Source organism: Apium graveolens, chromosome 3, assembly GCF_009905375.1.
Source record: "Apium graveolens cultivar Ventura chromosome 3, ASM990537v1, whole genome shotgun sequence".
Classification (NCBI taxonomy): domain Eukaryota; kingdom Viridiplantae; phylum Streptophyta; class Magnoliopsida; order Apiales; family Apiaceae; genus Apium; species Apium graveolens.
In genome coordinates, this window is record NC_133649.1 from 153,686,044 (window position 1) to 153,698,444 (window position 12,401).

Sequence of the window (12,401 nt, forward strand, 5' to 3'; positions counted from 1 at the left end):
GACCTTCAACGTATTCAAGGCAATGAAATTCCCTACAGAAGATGAGGAGTGCTTAAAAGTGGATGTGATTGATTCTGCGGTTACTTCGAAACTCGATCACATGCTAATGTCTGATGCATTGGAAAAGGCCTTAGTGGGGGAATTTGACAGTGATGATGAAGATAGCAACGAGCAATTACAATATCTGAACGCTTCTCCCTGGAAGCGAAAGCTAGATATACCATTTGAATCTCTTGGTACTTCTGACCTCAAGAACGCTGAAGGGAAGCTCAAACCATCAATAGAGGAAGCGCCTACCTTAGAGCTCAAACCATTACCTGAACACTTGAGGTATGCCTTTTTAGGTGATTCATCTACGTTACCTGTTATTATTTCAGCTGACCTTTCAGGTAGTGAGGAAGACAAGCACTTAAGGATTTTGAGAGAATTCAAATCGGCTATAGGATGGACTATAGCAGATATAAAGGGGATAAGTCCTTCATATTGTATGCATAAAATTCTGTTAGAGGAAGGTAGTAAGCCAACTGTGGAACAGCAGCGAAGACTGAACCCAATCATGAAGGAGGTGGTGAAGAAAGAAATTCTGAAATGGCTAGATGCAGGCATCATTTATCCTATTTCTGACAGCTCATGGGTGAGCCCTGTACAATGTGTTCCTAAGAAGGGAGGTATCACTGTGGTCGCAAATGAAAAAAATGAGCTCATCCCTACTCGAACAGTTACAGGATGGAGAGTATGCATGGATTATAGAAAATTGAACAAAGCCACAAGAAAGGATCACTTCCCTCTCCCATTCATTGATCAAATGCTTGACAGATTGGCGGGACATGAGTATTTTTGTCTTCTGGATGGGTATTCCGGGTATAATCAGATTTGTATTGCACCAGAGGATCAGGAAAAGACTACCTTCACTTGTCCATTTGGCACATTTGCTTTTCGTAGAGTTTCATTTGAGTTATGTGGCACCCCGACCACCTTTCAGAGATGTATGATGGCTATATTCTCTGACATGATTGGAAATAACGTCGAAGTGTTCATGGATGACTTCTCCGTCTTTGGACACTCATATGATGAATGCTTGAATAATCTGCGCGCCGTACTCAAAAGATGCGTGGAAACTAATTTGGTGCTTAATTGGGAGAAATGTCATTTTATGGTGCGTGAAGGCATTATCCTTGGGCATAAGGTCTCTAGCAAAGGTCTGGAGGTGGACAAGGCCAAGGTGGGAGTCATTGAAAATCTTCCCCCACCTAATTCAGTGAAAGGAATCCGTAGTTTTCTCGGTCATGCGGGTTTTTATCGGCGATTCATCAAGGACTTTTCAAAGATATCTAAGCCGTTGTGCAATTTACTTGAGAAAGATGTGCCTTTCAAATTTGATGATGAATGTTTGGCAGCATTCGAGACTCTCAAGGAGAGTTCGATCACGGCACCAGTTATTACAGCACCAGATTGGACAGAACCGTTTGAGATGATGTGTGATGCGAGTGACTATGCGGTAGGTGCAGTTCTGGGACAGCGCAAGAAAAATCTCTTCCATGTGGTCTACTATGCGAGTAAGACTTTAAATGGGGCCCAATTGAACTACACCACTACTGAGAAGGAGCTTTTGGCTATAGTCTTTGGCTTTGAGAAATTTCGATCTTATCGGCTTGGTACGAAAGTGACAGTATTCACTGATCATGCAGCTATTCGCTATCTGGTTTCTAAGAAGGATTCGAAGCCGAGACTCATTCGTTGGGTGCTTTTACTTCAGGAATTTGAGTTAGAGATCAAAGATAGAAAAGGTACCGAGAATCAAGTAGCTGACCATCTCTCTAGGTTGGAGAATCCCGATTCTACTTCACAAGATAGGACGTTAATCAATGAATCTTTTCCGGATGAGCAGTTGTTTGCAATTCAGGAGGAAGAACCATGGTTTGCAGATATTGTAAACTATCTTGTCAGCAATATAATGCCTCCCAATTTGACATCCGCGCAAAAGAAGAAGTTTCTGCATGAGGTGAAGTGGTATATGTGGGATGAACCATATTTGTTTAGACAGGGAGCTGACCAGATCATCAGGAGATGTATCCCGTTCTGTGAGACGGAGGGGATATTACGAGACTGCCATTCCACGGTTTATGGTGGACACTATGGAGGTGAGAAAACGGCAGCTCGTATTCTGCAAACAGGTTTTTTCTGGCCCACCTTGTTCAAGGATGCTCATCAGTTTGTTTTAAGGTGTGATCGTTGCCAAAGAGTGGGAAATTTGTCAAGGAAGGATGAGATGCCATTAAATGTGATGCTTGAAGTCGAGGTCTTTGATGTATGGGGAATCGATTTCATGGGGCCTTTTATCTCGTCTTGCAATAATCAGTACATTTTGCTGGCAGTCGATTATGTCTCAAAATGGGTCGAAGTTAAAGCTTTACCGACAAATGATGCAAAGGCAGTGCTAAATTTTCTTCATAAGCAAATTTTCACAAGGTTTGGAACACCTCGGGTAATCATAAGTGATGAAGGATCGTATTTTTGCAACCGTAAGTTCACTTCTATGATACAGCGTTATAATGTGAATCATCGAGTAGCTACTGCCTATCATCCGCAAACAAACGGTCAAGCGGAAGTGTCTAACAGAGAGATAAGCGCATTCTAGAGAAGGTTGTTTGTCCGTCAAGGAAGGATTGATCTTTAAAGCTCGATGAAGCTGTTTGGGCTTACAGAACAGCATACAAAACTCCACTTGGGATGTCACCGTTTCAGTTAGTGTACGGTAAGAGATGTCATCTACCGGCGGAGCTTGAGCATAAGGCCTACTGGGCATTGAAGAAATTGAACCTGGATTTAGATGCAGCTGGTAAGAAAATAATGCTTCAGCTTAATGAACTTGATGAATTTCGACTTCAAGCGTACGAGAATAACAAAATATATAAGGAAAAGGTGAAAAGGTGGCACGATAGGAAGCTACATCCTAAGTTGTTTGTGCCAGGGCAACAAGTTCTGTTATTCAATTCTCGGCTCCGACTTTTTCCTGGGAAGTTGAAATCAAGGTGGTCTGGACCTTTTATTGTCAAAACTGTGTTTCCACATGGAGCGGTGGAAATTTTTGAGAATGATTCGGACCAAGCATTCAAGGTTAACGGTCAGCGGTTGAAGCACTACTATGGGGACATGGCAAACCGAGAGGTGGTTAGTGCCATTTTGTTGACTACGTGAGAAAGGAACGGAACGTCAAGCTAATGATGAAAAAGAAGCGCTGCGTGGGAGGCAACCCATGAATTGTTGTTACAGAAACCCTTAGAAGTTAATAACCTATCCAAAAACACAAAAAAATCAGAAAACAGGGGCTGAAAAAAAAAATTTCCAGAGACCCTCTGCGCGCCCGCGCAGCTATGCTGAGCGGCCGCGCAGCTTTCTGCGCGCCCGCGCAGAAATGCTGAGCGGCCGCGCAGGGGTCGAGTTCCAGAAATTTTTTTTTTACAGTTCAGAAAAAAAAAAAACAAAAAAAAAAACAAAAACACAAAAACCCATTACAGCCCATAAACCCACAAATTCTTTTCCCATTACCCCATGATTTTATCCCTCAACCCCACTCCTAATCTAATTTAACCTACTCCACACCCTATATATACATACACCTATCCTACATATCTCCCACAACTTCCTACACTTAAACCCTCTCATAAACATCAAAAATCAGTTCTTACACACTTTTATTCACAAATCAATGGCACCCAAGAGAGCACGCACTATTGACAGCAGCAGCATAGTTCCTACTGCTGATTCATCAAGGGGTACTGCTGCAAGGCCTCGGTTAACTGACAGAGCCGCGGAGGAGGAGTAAACTAGGCTGTTGGGGAAGACGATTCTGAAGGAGAGGGGGTTTTTACCATCAGGGAGGGATGGTGAGTTGTTGCCCATGATTGCAGAGAAGGGGTGGATAGCTTTTTGTGAGTCACCCGAAGCAGTACCGATGAGTGTTGTTCGCGAGTTCTACGCGAACGCGAAGGCTGAAAAGAATGGGTTTTCTGTAGTTCGGGGGCTGACGGTTGATTATCATCCTGCGGCGATTCGCCGAGTGATTGGACAGCGAGAGAGGAAGCCCAAGGAGGAGAACTGGAATGAAAAGACTGCTGAGGATTTTGACTTGGATTTGATTTGTGCGACTCTCTGTCGACCGGGCACAGTTTGGAACCGCAGTCCAGCCAATAATGAGTATCGTCACTTTCCGGCGATCGTCATGAACAGGTATGCCCGTGCATGGAACGCATTTATATGTGCTAATATTTTGCCTTCTTCACATGCACACGAGGTCACAGTTGAGAGAGCACAGTTGTTGTGGGGAATTCTGAATGAGGAATACTATGTGGACCTTGGTGAGTTTATCTACCAAGGAATTCTGAAGTTTTTGAGGGGAGCAAAGCATATGAACATCCCTTATGCATCCACGGTTACAAAGCTATGCCGTGCAGTAGGAGTGAACTGGCCGGCTCATGAGCAGTTGCAGTTGCCAGCAGCTCCTATAGATTCTGGCACTCTGAATGGGATGCAGGAGTGGACCGGTGGTGAGCCTGAGGAGCATGGGCTGGGTTATCGTCTTCCAGGAGGGCGTCCAGCACGAGGTGCTACTATGGCCAGGCCAGGGCGTGGTGAGGCTAGTTCTTCGAGAGCTCAGGAGGGTGCTAGGATGGGTGATGCCCAGTATAGGAGGCTTTCACGGCGGATAGATGCCATGTATGAGACGCAGAGCAGGTTTGCTCAGGAGCTCACCCTTGCGTTAGGGACTGCTTTTCGAGGCCTTGGAGCTGATATCCAGTGGCCAGTTTTTGGTGAGGACTCTGCATTCCCGCCGCCTGATACTCCACCCACTGAGGGTGATGATGATGATGACTCCGAGTAGGTATACCCTGTGTTCCTTTCTACTACCTTCACTGGGGACAGTGAAGATTTTAAGTTTGCGGGTGGTAGTTAAGGAATATTTTGTGTGTGTCATATAGTTGCATATTCATGATAGTTAGTTCATATAGTTGCATAATGTTTGCCATATAGTTTTTTTATATATAGCTTTATTTGTTTGTCATATCATATAGCTCATGCATATACCATGATCCCTTTTGCAATGATTTATCGACTGAATTGTGATATTGATGCGAGTGTAGTGATAGCATTAAAGTGATATTAAGTTGTGTAGGTTGATATGCATGCTAGAAGCACTTGTATTGTTACTAAGTCTTAGAGAATGCTGAAGGACTAGATTGTTGTTATGATCTGATTATTTTCGAGGATAATCTATTTATTATGCTTAGAATTTGATAATAGGTTCTTAGTGGTAAAGGCATGAAAAAGAAAAAAAATGGAGTAAAAATGGAATTTGTTGCTAGTTGTGGCTAGGCGTCAAATGGCTAGTAGCCGGCTCGCATGTTATGCGAGTAGTCTAGGGTTGAGCAAGATGGAGCGAAACGCACTTGCTCAGAGTTAAAAAAAAATAAAAAAAAAATTGCATAATTGATCAAGAGTGGGCTCTTTGGTATTCGAGTTATTAAGTTCTTAGGGGACTTTGTGCCTAGTGACCTAAGGCTTTTAGAGTTTGGGATCCGCTAACCTAACGCTCGTTACATGGATACCATTGTATAAGTCTTTTGTGGACCTCACTCATTGCACGGTCAAATAAGCATTTGAGTTGTAAATAAAAAACACGATTCCGTAGTAAGCTCCAAAGTTCTTGTAGTGTTGTATATCACTTTGTGCCTAGAATTTTTATTCTTTGTATAATCGTAGGATTGCCTTGAGGATAGTCTAGTCATAGTAATTGGTCTAGTTCCGAAGCATATCTGTTAAGCATTTGCACACACCACGTTTCTGGCGGTATGTCCGTTTACATGAGTTTCTTGATCTTTAGTGTCTAACTGCATTCGTTGAGACGTGACAATTTGGTTGGTTAATTGTAGTAAGGGGGATCGTTGCATTTTCATATAGATTGCATTCATGCATATTTTTATTTATTTTTGAGTCTGTGACGCTTGAGGACAAGCATCGATTTAAGTTTGGGGGTGTGATAAGTGGCATTTTATACCACTTAGAACGTCTTAAAATGGCTTAAATTGGTGTCTTGAAATCAAGTATTTTGTGTATTTGATGCGTTTTTCTAGTGTTTATGCATTTCAGGGTATTAGTTGCATTTCGGAGGAGGAATCATCAAGAATAAGCCTTGGCATGTGTTCACCATTGCGAGAGGAAAAGAACGGGCAGATTACGGCGAAGAAACGGAGCAAACCTGGAAATTTTCCAGTAGGGTCCTGCGCGCCCGCGCAGCAATGCTGAGCGGCCGCGCAGCAACCTTGCGCGCCCGCGCAGAAATGCTGAGCGGCCGCGCAGGGTCGGGGAAAATAATATATTGTTTTAGACTTCTACTTCTCTTTGGCTTCCAACTTCTATGTAATCTGAGTTTTATGGGACTATTATATAAGTAGATTTGAGACGTTTTTCACAGAGTATTAAGAGGGGATTATGTTTTAGATTGTGTTTTGCAAGAAGCGAAGGAGATAAGGAAGAAGACCGATTTAGCACACAGTAACGAAGAGGAAGCATATATTCCTGTGATTCTTGTTTCGTTGTAACGTTGGATGCTAGTTTTCTTGCTTTGACTTATTTACTCTTGTGACGTACTCTGTTTTAATATAATTAGTTTAGTTGTTATTTTCTTGTGTTCGTTTATCATGATTTCATATGAACCCATGATGGCGATAAGTTCTATTATGGGCTAATCGTGATCATGGGGTTACAACGGATTTACTATGGAATTCTTTAGTTAATTGTTTAATACTTTAGTGTGTGATGATTGCATGATATCTAGTAGTGGTTGTGCGTATTCGTCTTATGTGCGTCGCGAACATATAAGATAGGGTGTTAATCTCTTGTGAAGCGACGGTGGATCTTGAGATTTAGAACTTGCCATGCTAGCATAGGTTCATGTACGTTGTGCATGATTAGTTGGTAACTCTAACAGTTTTATTTGTCCTATATAATCAAAAGGAATAACTTGTGCTTAAATCGTTGTGTTGTCAATTTCTGTAGACATATAGGAACTCAACATAATTGATGACTATTCAATTTCTATCTTAATTGTGGATGTTTGGTAGAATGGTATTAGTACAATGAAAGTTGGCTTTTATCAGTTTTGTGTTATTCGATTAATATCATCACTGTCACATGCTAAAGGTAATAACTATGGCTATAGAAGGAAGTAATAATGAAGTTGTGATCTCATGAGTGTTTTATTATTGATAAATTGAAGTGTTAGTTAAGTGGTTAATTAAGTAGTTAATTATAGTTAATATTTAATCAACAATTTTAAGTGTTATTATCTTAACATTGAGAAGTAATCATACATTGGTGAGTGAGTTAAATTAGACAATAAATTAGTCTGAGTCTCTGAGGGAATGAACTAGAAAGTATTCTATATTACTTGCGAACGCGTATACTTGCGTGAATATTAGTACGTGATTTCGCCCTAACACAAAGCATTAAGAAACATCGAAGTCCAGGTTATAGAATCCAACCTGGACCCAAAAGCAACCAAGCCAGGCTCGAAAGAGCCAGAAAGCAACCAAGTAATAATACAGGTTGAAATGAACCCAGGTTTCAGCCAGGACAATCCTACTATGCAAGCAACCAACCCCGAAACAAATGAAGTAAGGAAAAGCAACCAAGAAAATATGACAGCCCATGGTCAAATCTATATGAAGAAGAATACAGAAGCCCGGATCCAGTAATTGGTATCAAACCAGGATCAAGCCAAGATCGAAGCTGCAGTAGAAATGGAAACTATTCTGATTGATGAGAGCAATCCTTCCAAGAAGGTAAAGATAGGAACCGGACTTGTAACTATCTTCAGAGAAGACCTGGTGTCATTGCTCCGAAGGTATGCCAATATATTTTCTGGAGCCCAAGAGACATGCCTGGGCTGCATGAGTCCATAACAATGTATAACTTGGATGTTAACCCAGAGAGGAAACCAGTTAAGCAAAAAAGAAGAAACTTTTCCCCAGAAAGGCAGAGAGAAATAGACGAAGAAGTTGAGAAACTACTCAAAGCTGGGATCTTATGCGAAATTAAGTACTCGGACTGGCTGGCCAACGTGGTTATGGTAAAGAAGGCAAAAGGAATATAGAGAATGTGTGTCGACTACACCGACTTGAATAGTGCATGCTCGAAGGACCCCTATCCCCTGCCAAATATTGATCAATTGATAGACGCCACATCCGGGCACGTCATGCTAAGTTTCATTGACGCCTTCTTAGGGTACAACCAGATCAAGATGAATCCAAAAGACATCCAGAAGACAGCATTCATCACCCACGGGGAAGTCTATGCCTATGTCGTGCTGCCTTTCGGATTGACGAATGCACGCTCAAGCCTACCAGAGAGAAATAAATAAAATTTTCAAAACCCAGCTTGGAAGGAACCTAGAGTCCTATGTTGATGATATGATTGCAAAGTCCACAGGCACCCCATGTCACATGGAAGATATAAAAGAATGCTTTGACAACTTAAGAAAATACTCACTAAAGCCGAACCCGGAAAAATGCATATTTGGAGTGGGGGCAGGAAAATTTCTAGGATTCATGATCAGCAACCGGGGAATTGAAGCAAACCCATAAAAGATAAAGGCAATCCAGTAAATGAAGCCTCCTAGGATCCAGAAGGATGTTCAGAAACTAGCAGGGTCACTAGCAGCACTTAGAAGATTCATCTCAAAGCTAGATGAAAGATGCCTACCTTTCTTTGACCTGTAGAAAGGAGAAACTAACAAGAGGGAAGTCAAATGGAACACGGAATGCCAAAGTGCATTTGAAGAAATCAAAAGATATCTCTCCCAGCCACCAATCTTAACCAAAGCCCAACCCGGGGAGCTTCTATTCCTCTACTTATTAGCAGGAGCCCTGGTAGTTAGAGCAGCACTGATCAGGGAAGAGAATGGAAAACAACAACCAGTTTACTATGTAAGCCAAGTACTAAAAGATGCGGAGACCCGATACCCAAGACTAGAAAAGTTTGCTTTTGCCTTGGTTACGGTATCCAGAAAGCTCAAACATTACTTCTAGGGAAGGGAGATCCGGGTTGTGACTAATCAACCCTTAAGGAAGATAATACACAAGCCATATGTCTTAGAAAGGCTGATAAACTGGGTAGTCGAGCTAAGTCAGTTCAACTTGAGTTTCATTTCGAGAACAACTATCAAAGCCCAGGCACTCGCCGACTTTATCATAGAATGCAACGTTCCGGAAGATGAGCCTAGGCCCATGAGCATTGACCCAGATAGCAGCAATGATCATAACCCGGGAGCCTGGGATCTTAAGATTGATGGATCCTCAATGAACGAAAGATCAGGAGCAGGGCTCATCCTAAAGAGCCCAAATGGTTTTATAATTCAAACTGCTATCTCATTCGGATTCTCAACGACAAACAACCAGGTAGAGTATGAAGCTCTCATAGCCGGATTAAAGCTGGCCAAGACCCTTAGGATCCAGGACCTTGACATCTATAGTGACTCCCAGATTGTAGTCAAGCAAACAAACGATGAGTATATAACGAAGGACCCAGTTCTAGCCAAAATACCAGGCTCTGTTCCAAAGCTACCTTGCCTTAATACCGTGAAGTCAAGTCCTACAAATCCGCCGAGAAGAGAATTCAGAAGCTGATACCCTGTCCAAACTGGTTCAGAAGTCATCAGACCTAGATCACTCTGTCTACTTTGAGGAATTACAAAAGCCAAGTATAGAATATGAGGATGTCATGGAGATAGACAACAACCCGAATTGGATGACTCTGTTCATCAACTACTTGGAGAAGGGAGAACTCCCAGAAGACAAAGGGAAGGCTCAAAGATTAAAAGCTAAGACAGCAAAATTCTTCCTTGAAGAAGGGATACTCTTCCGCCGGATCTTCTCATCACCTATCCTGAAATGTATTGACCCAGCGGAGGCAGAATATTGTTTAATGGAAGTTCATGAAGGAATATGCGGAGATCATATGTCTGCGAAGGCCCTGGCTCACAAGATAATAAGACAAGGTTACTACTGGCCAACAATCCACAAAGATGCAAGTGACTTTGTGAACAAATGTAAGCAATGCCAAATCTTCAGCAACTTATCCTGATTAAGCCCAGTCCTATCCTCCTCAGTCCTATCTCCAATCCCCTTCGCTGTTTGGGGGATAGATATTATGGGACCCTTCCCCCGGGCTAGAGGAGACCTAAGATACATACTAGTCTCAATCAACTACATAACTAAGTGGGTGGAAGCAAAGGCAATGAGAACCATAAACCAACAGGATTGCATAAAGTTCATGGATAATATCTTGATGAGGTTCGGAATCCCAATAGTCCTAGTATCAGATAATGGGACACAATTTGTTGGATCAGAATTCGAAACTTATCTCCAAGAGCGGGGCATCAAGCATAGGAAATCATCACTAGCCTACCCTCAAGAAAATGGTCAAATAGAAGTAACAAACCAGATCCTTCTCCGGGGCAGCGAGAAGAGGCTTAAAGAAAGCAAAAGCAAGTGGCCAGAAGAATTTCCCAATGTGCAATGGGCCTACAGAACAAGTCCCCAGACAATCACAGGTGAAACGACTTTTAAGCTAGCTCACGGAACTGAAGCAATGCTGCCCATTGAGGTAGGATCCCCCTCGTACCGAGCAATCAATTTTGATGAAATAGCCAATGAGGAGAGGCTAAGAACAAATATTAAGCTAATTGATGAGGTACAAGACCAGGCTATCGCAAGGATGGAAAAGTATAAGGAGAAAACTAAGGAACACTTTAGCAAGAAGTCAGGGTCAAGAACTTTCAAGTTGGAGACTTGGTACTTCGAGACAGAGAAGCCTCAGATCCCACTAATACCAGAAAGCTAATGCCCAAGTGGGAGGGGCCTTACAAGATCAAAGAGGTGTTAAGGCCGGGGATCTACAAGCTAGAAAGCATGGATGAATCAGAGATACCAAATATTTGGCACGAAATCAGGCTCAGGAAATACTATCAGTAAGAGAAAGCAACAAAAAACTTGTAGCCTATGGCAAGCAACGAATCTATGATTCAAACTCCTGTATGAAGAACATTGCAAGTTCTTGAAAAAGAATTTTCCTGTTTCAGTAAGCTATTATTTAACCAATCATTACGAATCAAGTAAATATCAACCCTGGAATGCAACAATTTCAGGTTTAGATGTAATCACTCCAAGCATATTAAAAACCCGGATATGGATTCATACCCGGATGCAGACCGCCTATAAATCCATACACGGGTTGGAGGCAGCCACCCTGTACTTAGAATATTTTCTAAGTGCAGAACAAAACCAGAACCCAGACAATAATCCGGATATGGATTCATATCTGGATTAAAAGCAAAAATTGGGAGCTAATTTCAACCCAGTTACACTTGCATAACTGGGTTGGAAGCAACAGCCTTGTACTTAGGACAATTTCTAGGTACAAACCAAGCAAAAAAGCAAACAAGGCTCGGGCAGGGTATCCTACCCGGATCAAAAACACTGTTTATGGTTTGAAAATTTTCTAACTGCAAAAAATATTAAATATCAATCATCATTCCGGAGAGGGGTTCTTACCCGGATCCAAAGCAAATATTTAAAAGCTCACTTCATCCCGGATATTAACTCACTCCTGGGCTGGGGAAAGTTTCTTTGTACTTCGAATATTTCCCAAGTACAAAACAAGCCAGAAAGCAAACAAACCCGAGTATGCTTTCATACCCGGATCAAAAGTATACAAAATCTACGTAGAGTATTTTCTAAAAAAGGAAATTCTAATCAAGCAACATTCAAACATAAACAGTTAATCCGGATTGACCACCAATCCGGGCTAATTCAAAGATTACAAATTATCCAGAAACAAAGTATTAAAGGGAATAAATTACATGGGAAAGGCTCGGAAAGCTTGTCATAGCTTGCAAATGTCTAGATAAAGCTGGGACTGGGACAGTCGTAGGGTTCCAGCTCACCCTGACCCTGCTCAACGGCTGCCTTAGCTTCCAGGGACTCCTGAATAAAGCTCTCCTAGTTGTCCAGGGGATCTGTCTTGACATGCCGTTCTGCCACGAGCCAGGCCCTACAAACTTCAGGAACCCCGGCTTGAGCAAGTGCCAGATCATACTGTTAGGTCCCAATAGGTTTGTAGAAGGGGGGGTTGAATACAAACTATACCGTTTAATCGAATTTAGTGCGGAATAAAAATTGAAACAAAATTCAAGTTAAATAAAAATATTATAAACTTGAAAGTTGTTACAACAACGGTATCGATTACAAGGTATTAATCTCAAATTAATTATCACAAATCTAGAATAAATTCGACATGAACTTTTTCTAATTTTGCAATAAAAAGAATCAAATGCTAAAAGCAAT

At 41.9% G+C, this 12,401-nt stretch overlaps 1 protein-coding gene across 1 annotated transcript; it reads left to right on the forward strand.

Annotated features, from left to right (window-relative positions):
• The first annotated feature begins 9,777 nt into the window (after positions 1–9,777).
• On the forward strand, positions 9,778–10,899 carry LOC141714654 (uncharacterized). The gene is made up of 2 exons (XM_074518160.1): positions 9,778–10,105; positions 10,202–10,899. Exons 1-2 carry the CDS (start codon positions 9,778–9,780, stop codon positions 10,897–10,899), a joined length of 1,026 nt encoding a protein of 341 aa, XP_074374261.1.
• Positions 10,900–12,401: the final 1,502 nt, after the last annotated feature.

What these genes read in the sequence shown, in the direction of transcription:
- LOC141714654 (XM_074518160.1), top strand. Translation starts at nt 9,778, where the DNA reads ATGGAGATAGACAACAACCCGAATTGGATGACTCTGTTCATCAACTAC. An exon ending in AAGTGACTTTGTGAACAAAT is followed by an intron (nt 10,106 to 10,201) that starts GTAAGCAATGCC and finishes TTTGGGGGATAG; the next exon opens with ATATTATGGGACCCTTCCCC.